We start from the raw sequence: 20857 nt of genomic DNA on the forward strand, positions 1-20857 counted from the left end.
AATGTATATTTGGTATATCACGCTAGCGAAATATAGCAGTATACGTAAAGAAAATATTACTTCTCGTAATATCTCGAAATATAACAATTATTTTCTTATTCATTTCTCAAAGGCATAGGACAAATCGTAGATCAAGCGTAAAAATAGCGTAATTGCATATACTCTCTTTTGCACTTCAGTTAAAACTCTGAAACAAAATCCAGATTTTCGAAGCTTAAAATTAATGGCATCAGTTTTATATATCAGGCTCTAGATATTTATTTACAAACACGTTCACGACATCACTGTCAGCAATGATGTAAAAAATTACATTATTTTATAATTCGCGTCTCACGAGCGATCGTTGATGAATCTCGATCGCGAGCGCTCACAGAGATTTATCAAAACGCGATTGCTTTGCAGTTCTACGATTTTATTTGCGATATAAAAACTATTTGCGATATGGATTTATTTACGCTCTCTTTTGGCAAAACTACTAGATAAAAATAAAAAAAATCTTCTCAATCAATCTCGCGTATTTAAATCTCGTCTTCGTTCGCGGCTCCACCACCGCGACGACCATCAGGCATTTTCGGTACTCTCAGCCCTGCTCGAAGCCGTGCTTCGTTCGCATGTGCTTCAGCAAATTGCAGTGTAATTTCGATCTCTTTGGGCAATATAGGCACTGATATTTCGGCGACTTTCCGCATTCCTCCCGCACATGTCTCGTCAACGAGCTGTAATACACGTACACGTTTCCGCAGTTCTTGCAGGTATGCATCTGATTCCCAGAGAGACCACCTGCAAAGAAAAATAATATGGTCGTGTTAATATGAATCGCATATAACTTGATCGTTCGTTTTGATGATATTAACCAACGATATTATTTCTAATTTTTTTCGCAAATTTATAGATATATAACAAATAATCATAATTATGTTTTTCTCCAAGTATATTACTTGTCACACGTAGTGGCAGTTAAAAATAAATATGTGACAATTTTTTATGTTACGCGTAAAGGATAGAATTTGATCAAACGTTTAATTTTTTTCGACATTTAGCATAATAATATACTATAAAAATAAAAACTAAATAACTAACAAAAATAATGTAAATTTTTTTACATCAATGTCGGAATTTTATTAATCTAATTTTAATTTTAATCAGAAATATTTTCTATCAAAATAATGTCAAAATTTTCCAACAATTACAAATCGAACAACCAATTTTTTTATTCGAGTGTGTTAACTCCATTTTGTACACACACGAGAAGAAAAAATGCACGCAGGGAAGCTTAAATCTACGCACCTTTCGTACTTTCTTCGTATTCTTCTTGCATACAGTCCAGCCGTTCCTATCGGCGTAGACAGGGATTAACGTATTATAATTGTTAAAGACGAAGACAAGAAAAGCACAAAACAAATAAAAAAGCAAAATATATAATTGCGACGAACATAACCGAACTCTCATGCACTCATTAGTATTTTCTGTAGTATTAATCTCGACAAGAGCACCACATAATTACCATATATCTGAATAATTTAATCCATGTGGTAATACTTATTCGTTTGCGACTTAATTAATATATTTTTTGTGGCACTAAAAATTTTCCTTATGATTTTTCCTTCCTACAAAAATAAATAATAATATAGTGTATATTTGGGCGTTTATTAAAAATTTTTTAATTTTTAAAATTTTTAGATATCATTTTCCTTTTATGTTCAACCTAGATGAGAGAACAAATTAAATTTTACAAAAAATGTTATAGAAAAACGATATATGCATATATCGTATACAGGTACTAATGACCAATCACGAACAATCTTACGAAGGTATAAAAATAAAAATAAAAATTACTCTTTTTATTAATTCTTTCAACTTATTCTTGAATTACAAAACAAAGATCAAAAATAAAAAATAATAAAATCAAAAAAGTGTGTCGATCAAAAAAATTTAATAGAGACTAAAGAGGAAACACATAGGTCATAAAGATGCATTATATATAAATATATATAGTATATATTATAACATTCAATATTTCAGAAAGATGCATTTATGCGCATTATAATTTCTACAACATTTGATCTTCAAAAGATACAATTTAACATTTATTTTCGCTTACACAATTACGTAACAGTATGATCTATTAACATCACATATTTATATATTAATAATGAATTTGCATTATATACACAGAAGGTGCGCCAAAATATATTAAATTTCATAAATTTTCCAAGTATTTGGCGTAAAGCATGAAATATCTTTCAAATTGTATATTCTTATGTACAATAATGAAACGCAATTAGTGTGAACATAAATATTACTCTTAATCGTTCGGAAGCTTGTACTGCAAATAAGTCTCACATTTCACAAGGACATCGTCAAACTTGAAAAGAGCACCGTTCGTTCGTCCTAGCGTGGAAAAGTATCGATCGTCAATCTCGGAGACGATCGCGAAGCGAATAACGGAATTCTCTCTTCGATACTTAAATTCTAGCAACCGTGCTCCTTCTTCAGGTGATTCAACAGATTGAACTTCATCGGCATGATGTTGTGACAGTACGGGCACGTGTATAAGATCCTGCCGCATTCCTCTCGCACGTGCCGGTTTAGCGCCATCCGCGACCTATACGTTTTCCTGCACTCGCAGCATGTGTGCAAACCTGAAACGGAAGGAAGAGAGCCACGTTGAATATAGTCACCTCGACACGCGAATCACGACAATCAATAATGCTTTTAGTGTTCCCGCAAAAGCATTAGTATTGACATTAGTAATCCGCCCATTATATATCCGACAGTTTTCGGATGCCTGTGCCATACCAAGTAGCTCACCGGAATCGTAGTGTCCTGTCAAGTCCTTGGAACGATCTGAAACAGGGAACGCATTTAATCGTCTGTTAGTAGCGCCCCGAAAATCTTGGCGAAGAATTATATTTATAGAAAAGAGAACAGGGATGATGCCATTCTGAAAAAAAAATATCGTTGAATGAAAAAAATAAAATTTTACATTAACAAAAAACCGACATTTATATAAAAGAATACGAGCTTTAATTATAAACATAGATTTATTAAATTTCAGGGAACAAAAAATATTATTTTTCTATTGTCATCGCGTTAAATAAAGATTTGGTCAGGAAATCATTGGAAAAAAAAAAAAAAAAAAAAGATTTGGGAGAAAAATATTTTCGTACATATGAAATATTTCATTACTAACTGAAAATGAGAAAATTCTCGTTTCGCTTTTAGTACTTTTCTGACACTTTATTGTTGGTATTATTACGAAAATACATGCATTTATAAATATTACGGATTATATGGTATCTTTATGTGTTCGCATTAAACGACTGGCACTTGGTGCCGATATAGAATTTTGAGATTGATATATGCAGCGAGAGTGCAATTAATAATATGTATAGCATTGGCAACAATACCTATCGTCAGATCCCAATAGTGATTATAGGCCAGAATATTCATTTCTAGCATATTTTATTCTTTCCGCGATGCGATGAAAGATGAAATTCTTTGACATTGTGTTTTTTCGATCACGGAGAAAAAACGTGTGTATAAACATGTTTACAATATTTAAAAGTGCAAGATAAATGAGAGAACGCATCTTGTATAAGCCTTATTATTGTCACTCAGTCTTTTTTTACAGTTTACTGTAGATTAAACTACATTATTTATTACTTGATATACGAACCTTTGCATTATACTTGCACCCTCGGTCACTATTATGATACTTGCGTGATTATATATAACGAAGCGTCAGGAGAGAAAAAAAAAGATATACTAAAAATGACGACTTTTTCGCTTTTTGTACAATCTCTCAAAAATGTATGTGCATCGACCGTCTATGAGATCCGAGTTTTTCTTCCACCACGTAACAAAATACGCCGCGATTGTTGATTATTAACTAATACAATACGTCGAGTCATCCTACATTAAGGGCTCGAGAACTACATACATCGTCGTCTTCATCGTCATTCATCATCGTCGTAACGAGAGAGTTTACGAAAAATATATTCTTCGGAAAGAGAGTGCTTTCTCGGGGTTTCTAATCGTAACTACTTAGAAAAAAAATGGTCGTCGAGATGTTGAAACAAGTTATTCGTAGATCCTTTTATCGGAGCTGTAAATCCTCAGTTGACAGTCACAACAGCGTGGCATACCAACCACGAAGAATCATAACGACGACTAAGGCAATTCGACAATTTCTCCCCGATCCGCATCGCCGTAGAACATTTAAGTGTTGGGCGAGGTGACCTTGAAGTGCTGCTCAGCCTGGTGAGCGTGCAAGATGAAGGCCTTGAAGGCGGCGAACGGGCATAACGGACACTTGAATTGCGGTGGCTCGCATTTATGCTTCAGATAGTTGCTCCACATCTTGTAGAATTTGCTGCACATAGTGCAAGTGTAGCCGAGGACCTGATCGCCCATGTACATCTTCCGATAAGCTGGAAAGACAGAGAGACCAAGTTAGTTGAGCGAAAACCAACTGCGCTATTCAAGCCTCGCGCATAGGAGAAAAAAAAAGGATTCAACAGAAACAATCAGGATAGAGCCACGGAAAGCACTCTGTCTAAAGGCAATAGTCAGTCCGACTTATGAGATGTACTCACTTCGCGTTAGCATAATTTTCGGATGAAAATTCAACAAGATGAAGAAAATTCGAATGATTGTGAAACGTTCTTTTGAGCAAAATTTTTATATTCTGTTGTAGTATATATTTGATTAATTTTACAAAAGTTAAAACATATAAGATTATAATAATCCGCAGTTTTATAATATTCTTTATTGGCGCTATATACATAACTGAATCAAACATTGCTCAATCTGTCTCTTTTTAGCGTACAAACATCTGAATTTTCTTGTATTTATATTCTTCTCTCAAAAAGTCACAAAACATTTCTCGCAACTTTTATTATAGATCTCTATACATATATTGAGTATCGAGATCTCATAAATTGAACTTGCAATCGTAATTAATTATCTTAGGTATTTATTGCCGCGAGAAGATCGGAAATTTGTTTTTTCCGAAAGCTTGGTGCGTGTCTCAGAATTCAGAAGCCATCCTAAAAATCAAAGCTTGGAAAACTCTCGCAAGTAATTCACACAAGGATAACTACTCTATAAGTTCTAGTGAAAGCCTGACTCGGGATCAGAAGGAATAGATGTAAATTTACCAAGCCGCCAGACATTGTTTCTATCAAAGCACTCATGTATATTGCTGAAATATTATGTACAGACATAATTTTGCTTTTTATTCTACTATAAAATTATAATTTGCCACAACATATAGCGATTAGATTCCAAAAATTAAAATGAAAATTGTTTGCGACTTAATAAATTTAGTAATTCTTGAATGACCATTTAGTTTGTTACATATCTCTTCTCATATATTTTTCTTCAATAAAGAATCTATAGTTATATTTTGACCGAAAATAACTCATTTTCTTCAGATTTTCTTGAAAAAAAAAAAAAACTTTCGATGAGCAAACAAGAAGTGTCTAAACTTTCCTAAAAATCATATTTTAGTACGATAATTCGAAAAATTGAACGACAATTGGTTCATTATTTTAACTAATATTTTTTTCAAATTTATTTGCCTATAATTTAATAATTAATTAAATATACAGAATAGCCTAAAAAATCAAAAAGAAACATTTTATAACAATTTGATATTATATATATGTTCTATACATTTAGACCTTTCATTCTTTAACTATTATTTACATTTCTTAGAGAACTATATATTTTTTGATATCGATATTTTCAGTTTCTTCTGCATTCTTACAACTTTTCATTCCGCTGTCTCGACTCTATTCTGAGACTTCTTTGCTTCGTGTTTGTTAAATACATAAAGAATTAAAGATTCCTTATCATTACCTGTCAGCAAGGTTGGGAAAGTTACTTTATAAAAGTAACTAGTTGCAGTTACAAGTTACCGATTTTGAAAAATAACTCGTTACTTTTCAGTTACTTTTTTTTAAATTATTGTACAATATTATTTTATATATAAAAAGTTTACATTTTATGTTTTACTAATTATTGTATATTATGCGTTTAATTATGTGCTATATTATTTTATATATATTAAATGATAATTTTTTAAGGTAAAAAATTGAATCATATGCTACCTGATAAATTTATTGTTTTATATATTATAAATTATAAAACAATATATATAATATTAATAATAAAATATAATGTGTTTAGTTTAAATATCCAAATATATTTTATAATCTTATTAAAAAAATATTATTAATCTTAACTTTTAATAATCGTTAGCTACTTAATAATCATATAATCGTAGTGAAAAATTTTTAAAGTTAGGACAGCGTTCATATTGTTATTGAATTTTTTCCATTTTTCTTATATTTAAATTATTATGATATTGTATTATTTTTTTATAATACAAAAAATTGGTCGGTAAGTAAAAATAAGATAGATAGAATGATGCTTTTAGCGCATGCTCTCAAAAAAGTAATTATTAAAGTAACTATTAAAATAGTTATTAGTTGTCAAAAAAATGTAACCAAATTAACTTACAGTTACAGACAGAAAAAAGTAACGAAGTTAAGTTATGTAGTTACCGAAAAAAAGTAACTGTAACTGTAACTTCGTTATAAGTAACTCATTACTTTCCAACCCTGACTGTCAGATACTTAAGATGTTTAAAATTTTCCAAGAAATAAAAAAAAAACAAAAAATTCTATAAAATAAAGATCCAGCTGAAGAAGTCTTCAGAAAAAGTTTATTTCGCTTTTAATATTATATAATCATTTACATTAATATTTTAATGTAAATTAAAATGTGATAAAATATCGATGAAATAATAGGAAAAATTTCTATAAATCGAAAATAAATTTCTTGTTCGTACACTTTGTAAAAAACAATAATAATAACGATTCCTAAAAATAATTTTCCAAAGAGAAATTAAAATATAACATAAGAAAATAGCCTAAATTTCGCAAATATATCACAAATATTATTTTTGTTGTAAAAAAACGCATGTTTTTTTTCTTTGTCGCAATGAAATAAAAATAATTATACTATCGAAACAGTTTTCAAGTTGATTAATAATTATTATTTTAAGTATTTTATGCACTTTTACAAATACCACAATTCTATCAATGATTGATATATAAAAATGAGAAAAATATGAAGGCGTTCGACAAGTGGAGAACCATTTGGGACCATGTCATAGGATGTTTTCATCTTTTTTATACACAATTTCATGCAATTTTATTCAAAAATTTTGTTTTAAAATTTAAAAAATCGCACAGAAGAATATTAAACGATTAAATAAAATTATTCCACGTGGGTCAATAACTCCGTTCAACAGAGAAAGCTACTTTGCATCTGTTGTAAAATTCGTGACTGATATCCTTTTAGATTCAGCTAAAATTAAAAAGTATACGCCAATAAGCTTCACGATTTTTACAAAAATCGCAAAGTAACTTTGTTTTCTGAACGCAACTAATATTGCTACACCAAATCTTCTACTCGGTCTGTATAAGGTAAATGTCTCAGCGAAAAAAAGATCCTTTTATTGCGCATAAAACGTTTAAGGTCGAATGTTAATTAACCGAGAATCTTATAAGACGCTGTGATGCTTTTTCTTGTGCCTGTCGATGCACCATTTGTGTGGGCTCTTGTACGGACACATCTCGCAAGTGATTCTCGGCTTCGCGTTCACACACTCGAACTTTCGATGCCTCCAGAGAGATCTCTTCACCGCGTAGTTCTTGCCACAGTCCGCGCACATGTAAGTTCTCTCGTGCACTTCTCCAGTGATATTTTCTCGTTGCTGTTGTAACGCGTCACCGACGTCGTACCCATACACTCTTTTGTAAGGCCATAACAAAGCTGAAACATTAAGATCGTCAGATCGGTTAATAAAGGCAACCGATGATCTCAGGCGTAAGCACATCCGGTAGATATCGGTTCTGAGTGACAAGATCGATCGATATTTCAATCTCGACGACCAATATAGAAAGATCGCTGATAGATGGCTATTGCTGGAACAATTTGATAAAAAAAAAAAAAAAAGTCCAGTTCGTTAAGAGTACGAGATTTAACCAGTCGGGAAGGAACCGTGAATCGTCTTCCTGTGCGTGTCCATCCGCCACTTATGCGGGCTCTTGTACGGACAGTTTTCGCAACTGAACTTTGGTTTCGCGTTCACACACTCGAACTTGCGGTGCCTCCAGAGGGATCTCTTCGCCGCATAGCCCTTGTCGCAATCCGCGCACCTGTAGACCTTCTCCCGCGTCTCACCGATGCTTCCTTGTTGCTGGTGTAGCGCGTCACCGACGTGGATCTTGTTAGGCCACAACAAGGCTGAAACATCAATGTCAGATTGGTTAATATAAATAATCAACGACTTGAGGCAGAAGCACGATTCTCCGGCAAGCATCGATTCTCAGACGAAATATCGACGATGTCACCGGTATTGAAGAATTGTCGTTTTAACAGATATATTGTTGAGATACAAATTGTTATCTTGAGTAAATATTCAAATGGTTGTTCAGTCGAATTACGATTAATTAATCGATTTTGGAAAGTGCCTCTTCCTATACCTATCGATGCATCGGCCTTGGCTTGAATATACGGATAAAACCCACAGTTAAATGTTTTGGTTTCACACCTTTAGACACTCAAACTTCCGATGGCTCAAAAGTTTTATCGTCGACGTGAAACCCTTGGTGCAAATAGTGCATATGTAAATCTGTTTTCGTACTATAGCACTTCTTTTTTGTTGATGTAATGCGTTGTTGCTTTTGTCGGTATCCTGTTTCTCAATCTCCTTGCGAACAGAGCAGTATGTGTGCCACGATAAAGCTGAAACAATAATAGCAAATCAATTAATGGGAGCAATTAGCGAGTATACAATCGTACACGCAAAAATAATTTGTAATTATATAAATTGTAAAATTTATTTTATTACAATTTATTCAAATTTTAACAAAAATATAAATCATAGAAATTATATCTCACACAAATCTTGGAAATAAAATAAATGTAAAATCACTGTAATAATAAAATATAACATTATTCTATTCCATCCACTCTCATTTTTATCACATATTATAAACTTTGAATTAAATACCTAAATATTTCCTTAATTTTAATATTATTAAGAAATGATTTTCCAAGCATAAAACCTTCTTAAATACAAGGTCGAACGTTGCGAAAATAGCTGAAAACAGACCCAAATATGAAATATGTATCACATAAAGAAAAAATAGAAAATATGATAGGAAAAGAATGATAGGTGCATGTCGTTTATAATTGTAAATATGTATATTTATCGTAAATCTAACGCAGTTATACACCGATACAAGCATCGGTGAAAACAAGCTCGACAACGGTGACACACGGTAGGAGTATCAGTTTCTCCTTCTTGCATTTTGTAGCACTAAAGCGTGTCTGCAGTTAACAATGAAAACAATAGTACCCTGTTTGCATATAGAGTGACCTGGCTTCGATGTAGGCACAATCGCTTGTATAACTCCGATAAGATTCTAAAGCTTAAATGATGGTCTTTAGATTATAATCTCATGTATTCCATCGCTTCACACTTCTCAATATAGATTTTACAGCTCATATGTTTCAATATGTGATATGCTTTCCACATTCTCGTGTAAAAATGAAAGTAGAATTGCAGCCACATCGAAAAAACATTTTGCTGGAGGATGAAATAACTATTAGAAAAATAATTCCATCTCTCTATTGTTACGACAAATGCAAAACCGGATAATCGGAGAATATCTGATAACATCAATCGAATTTGTAAAACATTATGCTTTACATAATTGTATACGCCCTCTTCTTTAGGATCTAAATTTACAAACTCAGATGCTCTAAAGCATCATTTCATCGCATATGTACATGTTTGTATATCCATGCGCATGTGATTGATTAGATGTCATCATTGGGACAAGTTGTGGCAACGAGAGAAATTGTAATGGAAAGATATACATATACAAATATTTATATATTATATAATACATATTATATAATACATATTATATAATACATATATTATATAATACATAATTTATTATATAATATATAATATATTATATATAAATTTAAATTTATACATAATATTTATACATAATAGGTTTTAGCCTCTTTTCTTGATAAGAACTTAGGCTTAATTTATAATGTTAACGATATTGGCAGTTTTTGCTAAAGTTTTTTCTGATTGAGATAATGGCAAAATTATAGACAAAAAATGTTTGTCTTATTATTTTACTATTCTGTTCTATATTCTTGACGTATCGCATACTCTCATAACAAGAATGAATACAATAATCTATAATATTAGATGACATAAAAAAAAAAAAAAATAAAGTCATCATTTTATTTGTCTGTTTCTGACTAAGATTTGATTACGTCCATTAGTCCGAAATTTTTCATAAACATGAAGAGAAAATCATATCATTCGAAAGATATAATTAAATAAGTTATTAATAAACGCATCGTACAAATTTAAATAATTTCTTGATTTAAAACAAGAAATTATAAAAGAAACGATGACGCCTAAGAGACTTGTGACGCCTATATATATGTTAAATTAAAATAAATATTTATATATATGTTAAATTAAATTAATAATAGAAATAGAAGAATTTATGACTATAATTAGACTAATAAATTTTTCTATATAATGACTTTATATGACTCATACATAATCTCTTTGCAATTCTACGTATAAACTATATTAAATTAAAAATAAAATGTTATGCAACTAAATACTGTTAATTTTATATTTTTTTATCCTATATATCATATTCATATAAAAGATAATATTTCAAATTTTTTAATTTTATTATACTTTAATAGTACTTTATTAATTCTTTAATTAATAATTATACTTTAATAAGTTTTATTATTATTATTATTGTATAGTTTAAATTTACAATTAATATCAATCTTCATTATACAACAGTCTTCTAAAACAATCTAATTCGTTGAAATATATTTTCAAATATCTGAATCAATTATAATATAGTTCTTTTCTGTATGTTTTTCTTTTCTTTCTGTATATTTCAATATCCTATCTGTCAATCAAGTCTCATATTGACCATCATAAAATCATAAATCTTTCGATTCATTCATTCATTAGTTGATAAATAAATACAAGGATTGTAAATAAACGTTGATACACCCTAATAACATAACACAATATATCATTACTAATAATTAACAGGGAGTCCATACTAAAAATAAGATAAAATAAAAGTGAGGTGTCCTTTCTACTGTTTAGATTCGTCTGCAATCGCGCGATGGAAGGTCCTTATGTGTCTACGAACACAGAAGGAGTAATTGCTGCGAAAGTTGCAAAGCTCGCAGCGGAATTTGAGGCCGCCGGTGTTGTGAACGTTTCTCACGTGTCTCTCCATGTTGGCCTTGTACGTGCTCTTGTAAGGACAGAAGGTACAGGCAAATTGAGTGTTGCGCGGATTCATCTTACAACCCAGCTGCATGTGCTTCTTCAGTAGGTTCTTCGGGCCGTAGACTTTCTTACAGAAGGGACATACATACCGCTTGTGCACGTGATACGTGGTTGAATCATAGTTGTTTACGTCATCGCGCACGTTCCAGGTGACAGTATCTGAAACAGACAAGGAAGCTGCGATGTAGCCGTGTTCGCCTCATGTGGACAATCGCCAACGTCGTTCGCGTAGAAGGGACTTAGGATTATCCAATCGCCATGAACTGTCACGTAACATAATATAATCGATCGATGTGACAGTACGTTATATACGCCGATTGATTATTTTGACGATATTACAAATAAATATTGATCTCCAACCATTAATTTTAAAGATGAATCGACTTTTAAACAACTTCAACTATTTTCTATAATATAAATGAAAAAATAGATCAAAACACTTAAACACAAATATAAATATTGCAATTAAACACTCAATTTCATTTCGTAAAATTCATATGTTTTAGTTATTCTCTTATAAACCAAACTACACAAGAAATATAAAATTTTACAATATGTGAATCAATGTCAAAATAATCATAAACAATAATTAATGTTACGTATAAGTAAAAATGGATAAAATTCCTTAAAAAAATATTGAAAATTGTTGACTTTAATACAATAGTCGATTTTACATTTATTACACTTATAATGATCATAAAAAGCATTAAAATTCCATATGTTGTTTATGTTACGTGAGCAATGTTTCGTAAAATTTTCGTCATTTTAAGCATGTAATCGCTCTTACCTCATTAGAAATCACTTCCATACTAATTACATTGTTTCATTTTTATATCTATTACGAAAAATTGACAATTATAAATAAATTCGAAAAAATTTCTGTATAACTCACTAAAATAGCTCATTATCTATTCTTAATAATACTGCTTCATATGCTTAGTTCCACCTCGCAATCTTTATTTTATCACAATTATTTCACAAGATACAAAGTTAAAAGTTCAGTATAAGGACGCATCTTTTTGTGAATATATGTTAGTTATATACAATTGAATTTGGAATGCGAAACACTGAGAAATGCATCGTACACTGCATGCGAGTTCGCTTAATTTATCTGTTTTATTTAACGCGTTTTCAAGATCAACGCGGAGTAAAAGATCGAGAGGCGCTCCGTTTGACGATACTCATTTCTCTTCATTGTTGCCGTTTCACTGCCGGAATACACATTTTGGTATGAATGTATCGCATGTGCCTGACGAGAACGTCCTTACGGTTAGTCCTGTATCTACAATAATTGCAGAAGAACATAGATAGCGTGCCGCACAAGGTGCTCTGAAGGTGACGTTGAAGACTCGCTTTACGTGCATAATTCTTGCCGCACTTGAGGCACACGAAGGTGGACCTCTCCGCGTACTCCACGAAATCCTCGTGTTGCTGCCTCGTCAGACCGATTCCTACAAATTAGACATAAGAACGTTAGAGAGATCGAGACGAAATAAGTATATACCTAACGTACTTTGCGAGGTATCGAAAGAAATAAAAATTGAATTATCTTTATTAAGTCGCGCTTTCTTTATTGATAAATCCTGCCAACAGCAACGATAGTATGTAGGCGTTAATTATAAAAATAAAGCTGTGCCTAGAAAACATGTAATAACTTAAAAATATTCCTAGAGACATATCCCAATTTTGTCATTATAACATATAACAAATACAGTGTGTAAACATTTAGATATATAGATTGTATTTAAAAAAAAAAAACTTAGATATAAACCATAAATGTATTTTTAACAAAATAATAATTCTCACCTCACTCGTCATACGCGAGTGACTGTAAAAATACGTAAGATCCCTATGTATAACATGTTAGGTAAGATAGTAAAATAATTACCAATTTTGCAAAAATAGGTGCAAACGCATGTAACAATGTAACATAATATCATAATATATATGTAAAATTTTATAAATATCATATAAATAACATTATAAGTAAAATTATATATTGCAATTATTGTCAAATCTGTAAAAAAACTAAATTCGAATCGTCATTAAAACTAATTTACAACAAATAGTATATTTGGCTGCGTTTTTATCAAATTACGATTATATTCGCACGTTCATTCTTTTTAATTGCACATATAAATAATCTGTAACAATTATAATCACAAGAAAGCGTGTGCTAGTGATTGCCAATTGAACATCGATCGCTAACGTATAGAAAAATTATAATCACAAGACGCAAAAGATAGATGATATTTTCCATGTTATAACAATAATTAGACAATTTATGTTCATAAAACAACAATATAAATTTAAGATCGTTATAAAATTTTGGTGTCACGATTATTACAATTTAATTCAATAATAACAATTTAACAATAGAAAGACTAACTAAACGTTTTTTTCAATTTTGATTTTTCAAAAAACTAAAATAAATTATGCCAAAATTTCGCATCACATCTCCCTCGATATTACATCCTTTTTAAATTTAATATAAAAAAAAATTCTTACCGCATATTATAAGATTCGCACTTTCCATAATTTCTAGGCCTAAATAATTTTTCAATAAAAAAAAATTTTTCGACAAAAAAAAACATCCTCGCGAATTCGCTTCATATTTATCGAAAACACCGTTCAACAGTTCTTATTATAATTACTGTGGAAATCAACGTATTTCTTCGATCGACGCGAGCGATACACGATGCTCGCGATTTATGTGATACTTCAACAAGGTGGGTATCCTGGCCCTATGGGAGCAGTACGGGCAGGGAAAGAGCGGGTCCATTTGACAGAAGAAATTCATGTGCTTTCGCAGGCTGCGCCAGTCGCTGTATCGTTTGGTGCACTTGAGGCAGTGCAGCTCGTTCTTGCAGTGCTTCCAAATGTCAGATGGCAGTCCGTCGCAGAACAATCGCAGCTTGACTGAAACATGATCAGAATCTCATGTAAGCATAATGACAATCGAACGCAAAACAGGGAAAAGAATTGATCGATCAACCGTGTAATTGCTTCTATTGTATCGTCGATTGAACTTGATAACTCCTTCCAGGTTGCGAGAATAGAATTTCTCAATTTCAACAATCCATTTGGGCAGAGAAGACTGGAATTCCTTAATTAATATAAAAAATATAACTAAAAGCACTGCTAAATACAACGTGTCTCGAAAATCTCAAAGGCAAAAAGAGAAATGTGATAGATAAATAAATATTTATTTATTCAAAAAAGACAAATAATAATAGTTCTCTCTATATAAACATTTTCGATTAATATTTTTTTAATTTTTAAATTGGATAAAACACTCTGTATGTAGCAGGCAGAATTTTATCGATGGAATTCAAGTGGAGAGATAATTCGAAAGTTGAAAGAATCGTGTTGGCTTTTCTTATACTCCCAGAAGACTTCTCGGGTGATATACGAGCGATTAAACTAACGGATTCCTTTGTTCTTGTGCATCAGCATCTGACGAGCTCGAGATGTATACAAAAATGATTCATTATCCCAGTGAATGTGAAAAAAACGAAGAGACTCCCGTTGAAATGTGTCGCAGCTCGTTGAGTGTCGTGTAAATCTATTTCCTGGCAATTGAGGCAGCCGGGGCAGACTCAATAAAACAGCAGGACATGTGTAAAACTTTATTATGCGTATAAGTAACATTTTACAGAACAAAATTTCGCCATATTAGTTGTATTGTAATGTCTGCCTTCATTTCGCAAGTTATATACATATACTTGTAACATAACGTGATGTAAACAAGCTTTCTGCAAAGTCAGATCCATATACAGATACAATAATTCTTATTTATTTCTTTAACTTTAATTTTTTGAATCCTTTTTATATTTTATGTATTATATATTCAAACAGGACACGCCGATAGAATAAAATTCCAAATAAAAATCCTAATCCAAAAAAAAATTTAATCTACATTATCACCCAAACAATCACTATCATAACTATATATTGCAAATTAACTTCACAGCCAAGATATAAATATAACTTTCGATTTGTCGCAGACATATCAAAATTAGATTTAACAGTCTCAAATAAGTAAACCTATGCGTAACCTATTTTCACAATTTTAATGTATTACTATTCCAAACTTGAATAATCTTTTACAGAGTTTATAGTTCGTATCGCCACGCAAATATATATCACTGAAAAAAGTTTCTTAAGTGCACCAGTGTGTATTATCTTAGCCTAATTCATGCTCGTATCGATAAAGTAAATAAATGTGATAAAAGTATAACCTAGTAATTAGTAACGAGTAAACACTATCAAGATAGTACTCGGATATAGACGTAAGAAGAAACGCATACATCCTAGTTCCATCTTATAAAAGTATAATACGCAAGAAAGGAGCTGTTCCTTGTTATTACAAGCTCAGATCGGTGTTGTTTTCGGGCCCGCTTTTTCTCGTGCATGCGCATTGAATATTCAGAAATGTATGTAACTTATAAGAAAAGTGATAGTTCTTAGACTATTTGTGTTAGTTAAATATTATATTTAAATATTTATATACAAATTTCGCCCTTCGTACCGAAAAACTATCGCTTCATACATTTTTAACAATTATCACAGTGATTCAATTAACATTCAATGGTTCAACCTTACACGCCTGCGTTTTGTTTCTCGCATCACCAACTTATTGTTAGCCTAATTAGATAATTATAGATAATATAGATGTATTCCGCCAAGACTTTTGCGCCCATTCTTAACCGTAACATACTTATATACACTGGATATCTCTATATTGCGTCGCGCATGCACGAGAAAAAGCGGCCCCGAGAACAACACTGGCTTAGATTCGCATAAAATGCTTCACATATTGAAGTTACTTAAAGTGTATCTAGATAAAACAACATATAAGATAACAGGGTAAAACAAAACGTTATAACGTCAAACGTCTACATACTGACACACACGTGATTAGTTTCATTCTAACAATATTCTAGTCTAGAAAATCGATCGATGTACTCTTACAGCATTGTTACAATATATCACAAGCTCAGATTTGCACGAAGTGCTTCACATGTTAAAGTTACTTAAAGTGTATCTGCGTAAAACGTATAAGACAACAGGGTAAAACATAACATCATAACGTCAAACATCTACCTACTGACACACACGTGCTTAGTTTCATTTTCACAATATTCCTCCAGCACTCGTATCATTGTTACAATATATCTTTGATGATACGTTTGCGCATTACAAACAACTATGAGATGTTTGAGAGTAGGATGCGCAAATTATTTTCAAATCGCAAATAAAGCACTGTTTTTTCATTCTCTCGTTCATCTTCTTTTTTTCGCAGCATTTTCTGAAGCATTTATATAACTTAAAATAAATGGCAAACAGTCTTAATCATTATTTCTTACGTAAACATTACATATATAATTTATACCTTAACATAATCGAGTCCAAGAGTTCAGAGATATCGGAAGCCATTCAGTATAATCTACTTTTAAAAGATGCAATCCATTATCAATAAAATGTACAATTTTTTTCGTCAGGCAATTAAATCTCTCGCAAGTTCGTGCGAACATTATTTTATTAAACTGCATCACGTGCTATTATTTGTACCGAATGCACAAAGTTTCATAATCTACAGAAAAATGCCTTTGAATAATCGCATTTTTGCATATTGATGCAAATAATCTATAGCACCAAAAATACAGCGTACATCCAAAAATATGCGCATAATCATTTCTTAAAGAGAAATTAATAAACTTGGATACAAATATTAAAATATATATATCAATTTTCTCTTTTTTTGAAAGCTCTTATTGTTTTTTATTCTTTCATTTCGAAATCTTTTAAAATAATTGGCAATTTATCAATCCCTTTCACAAATATAATAACGATCATTAATCGCAAACTAAAATAATAAATCTAATAAATACTGTAAATAACAATGTAAAAATTGGTTATAAAAAAGTATAAATCAGAGTAAACACGTATTCCAATAATAATTTAACTCATTAACTTTTTTGCGTCTCCTTCTTTATGCATAAGAAATTGTAATAAAGTCAAAAAAGTTAGCAATACACCGTAAAAAAATTATTCAAATTAAAAATAATTTTTTTTCACTAAGGCAAAGTTAAGCAATACTTTACTAGTTTAATATGTTTCAGTATATAATAAAATTATATATATTAATTTATATTCAATAAAAAAATTGCAATATATAATTTGGATATAATATTTCAATGTAATTTAAGTATCATACGCATGCGCGCGTGCATTTCTTGTTCTATTTCTCATATATACATATATACACTTCTGGTTTAATATATTAATGTATAATAATGCTATATTAAAATATAAAAATATATATTTATGCATATATATATATATATATATATATATATATATATATATAAATCTTATTTTTTATACAAATTTATATAACCAAAAAATATCAGTTATAATGGTTAATAAGAGCACGACGCTGTTTTTTGAGCGCAATAATTTATTGAGAATATAAATCTAAAAAAACATAGTACTACGTGTAAATTGTATAATCGCAAACGTTTCGGTTTACTTTAAGACCTTCCTCAGCGCTAAATTACATGAGTAAAAACCGAGATAACTAATTTATTTAATTCTATTGTTTACATTATCTTATTCTGAAGTCGCATACATATGAGTCAAATTTGTAGGTCAATAATATCTAGTACAAACGGTAACGCGGTGGTGGTATCATTAATCGAAACAATAATTTAATTAAAGCTGATATTGGAGTTGTTGCGTTCCTCCATTGGTTGGTAAATCAAGGAGAATACAAGCAATCGTGATCAAAATTAAACTCGATTGACCATGATTATTCTCCTTTTCATTATGGTAAGAAAGTGTATTTCCGTGAAGTTTGTTGTTCGAGAGCTTACTTATATTTAGATTTATCTTATTAGCCATTATTATAACTGATATTTTTGGATATTTATTATAAGAGCTTGTCATACTTTATAAATTTATATAAATTTAACACTTCTCTAATTTACAAATTTGGAATCTTTAACTGACTTTTTAAGCTTAAATTTTTATCTTTCAGAATTTTGAACATATATTATCTTTAACATGTACACCTTGTCTAAAAATTATAAACGATTATTAAAGTTAATCATGACAACAAAATAAAATCTTTTTCACATATCATATATTATATAAACAGAATGCTAACTAGATTTAATTTAATTAAAACATATATATTGTTACATATTACAAGTTAAAGCATATTTTAGCGTAATTAATTATAACATATTTGCAACTGCTGTCCGCGAATGATGCGAAACTTAATGTTTATTTACATATTTGCAAGATCTAGAATTCTCTGTTGTTTCACTGTCAAGTTAGCTAAAAACTTTTTCGGTATAAACGATTAGCGACTAAACCTACTTTGAGTCACGGTATAAGTCAGACTGCAATCAAGTCGCTGGGTGTAAACATGATTAGAGTATTGATATAAGAAAAACTATTTTTGGCGCAAAAAACTATTAAAGATAATGTTCATGTTGAAAATTGAGTAAATTCGAGGACTATGTTCCATAATAACAGAAAACGTAATAATGTTTTTTTAATACATTGAATACACCAAAGATGGACATTATTGGAATATATTTTTATTTAGTTAGTTATTTGAATAAAATTTTATCCGTTATTTGTATTATTTGTATGAAAAGATTAAAATTACGCCCTATATAATTGCATGAAAACATTATTTATACAATCATGATTATACATATAAATAATCGTTATTTGTATAAATAATTGTTATATTTAATAATATAGTACGATAATATTGTTTATATTATTTGTACAATTAAAAAATAATAAGAGCATATTAGTTAAATAATTATTTAGATAAGAATTTATTTAAATATTTATTTATTGAAATAAATTTTTAATTGAATGAAAATACATTTGAATTATACTTTGTCTCTATTATTCGAATAAAATTTTGCCCATCTCTGGAATACATCAAATGAAAATGTCTTTTCATGCCTTTTACATCAGTGATGTTCTCTATTTTCAACTTTTCGGCTAAATTTCGTAATTCACGTCTCCCCACTTACTGCTCACACATTAATAATGAGACACCGTCCACGTGCTAAAAAATAATAACTTATTGATAAAGATAACTCTATTATTGTTCAGGCGTCCATATCGCAAATGTAATGAGGCCAATAGGTCTCTAAATATCGCACAAGTTTTCAAATTTTTTTTATATTTTACATATTTTATTAATGAATTTAATATTTAAATTTTATAATTAATTTCAAATTATATTTTTTCTACTGCGAATATAAAGCTCTTAATGTTTACAAACAAGCAACTAGAAACTTGACGAATAATAGCCAAACGCGGATGTTAATGCGTCGATTTAGTAAAAAAAAAAAAAAAAAACCCCTTGGGTTTTAAATCCCCAGCTTCGCGCCGAAGAGACTATTTCAACCTTTATTTATTCTTTTTCCTAATACATTTTTATCTTAACCCATATCTAATCTTAATCCTAGTTTGTTTGAGTGGGTTCGAGTCTGCGTTCCGCCACACTGGTTGTCTCAGACAAGCTCGGGCGAATGCGTCGATTTAGTAAAAAATAATTTTTCTGCGAAATTGATAAGTGCACAGGACACATATTTTTCTTGGTAAATTTACCAAGATTTTTTATTCTTATTTTTGAAAATTTTATAAACTCTTCTTAACCCCCTAAAGAGACGTTCTAGTTGCTTGTTTATATTTTTTTTGTATAAAATTATATAAAATTATAAAAATTAAGTTTTATTTATTAATATTCTAGTCAAACGGCTGTCAAGCTGAACGTCAGTTGCGTCGCATCGCGTTCGATTAATATCGTTCCCGCGAACGTAATAGTATTAATACATAAAATAATAATATATTTGAAAACTTTGCCAGTATTTAAAGGGATATTACATTTGTGATATGGACACATCTGAAGCTAAACCTATATCGCATTTCCTTAAAGCCACTTCGACCAAGCTCCGATTAATTCGTTTTCTTTTTCTTTCTCAGCAATTTTAATCAATTTGGATAATTACGTCACTTCTCTCTTTCTCTCTCCCTCTTCCTCCTTCTCCTCCTCTCTCTCTCTCTCTCTCCCCCCTCCCTCCCCCCTCCCCCCTCTCTCTCTCTCTCTTTCTCTCTCTCTCTGTCTCTCTGAAAAGTCAAGTGCTAATTATTAGTAATTTCCATTTTAATATATTAAAATACATTTTAATATATTAAAGTAATTTCTATAAATATATCATGGCTGTCTGCAAATGACTAACGTTTCAAGTTAAGATAAGTAGTTAAATCTTTACAGAGCATTTAGGATTACAAGTTTGATATTATTATGTAATTTATATTGATTGAATAATAAAACGTGATGAATATAGCGTGATAAATATAAAAATTCAATGT

The 20857-nt window shown here is 30.5% G+C and overlaps 1 protein-coding gene across 6 annotated transcripts in view; it reads right to left on the bottom strand.

Annotated features, from left to right (window-relative positions):
• Positions 1 to 20857, bottom strand: part of LOC140676205 (uncharacterized) — a 229874-nt gene that overhangs the window by 66623 nt on the left and 142394 nt on the right. The window contains exon 7 of one of the 6 annotated variants that reach the window (XM_072911060.1): positions 566 to 780. The exons of 3 other annotated variants lie outside the window; for them this stretch is intronic. In XM_072911060.1, the coding sequence (XP_072767161.1) occupies positions 581 to 780 (200 nt within the window). In that variant the 3' untranslated portion in view covers positions 566 to 580. Of the gene's footprint in view, positions 1 to 565; positions 781 to 3253; positions 4434 to 11240; positions 11606 to 20857 lie in introns of those variants that run through there. 2 more of the 6 variants (XM_072911059.1, XM_072911016.1) reach the window with 2 other exon arrangements.

This window comes from Anoplolepis gracilipes, chromosome 2 (assembly GCF_047496725.1).
Source record: "Anoplolepis gracilipes chromosome 2, ASM4749672v1, whole genome shotgun sequence".
NCBI lineage: Eukaryota > Metazoa > Arthropoda > Insecta > Hymenoptera > Formicidae > Anoplolepis > Anoplolepis gracilipes.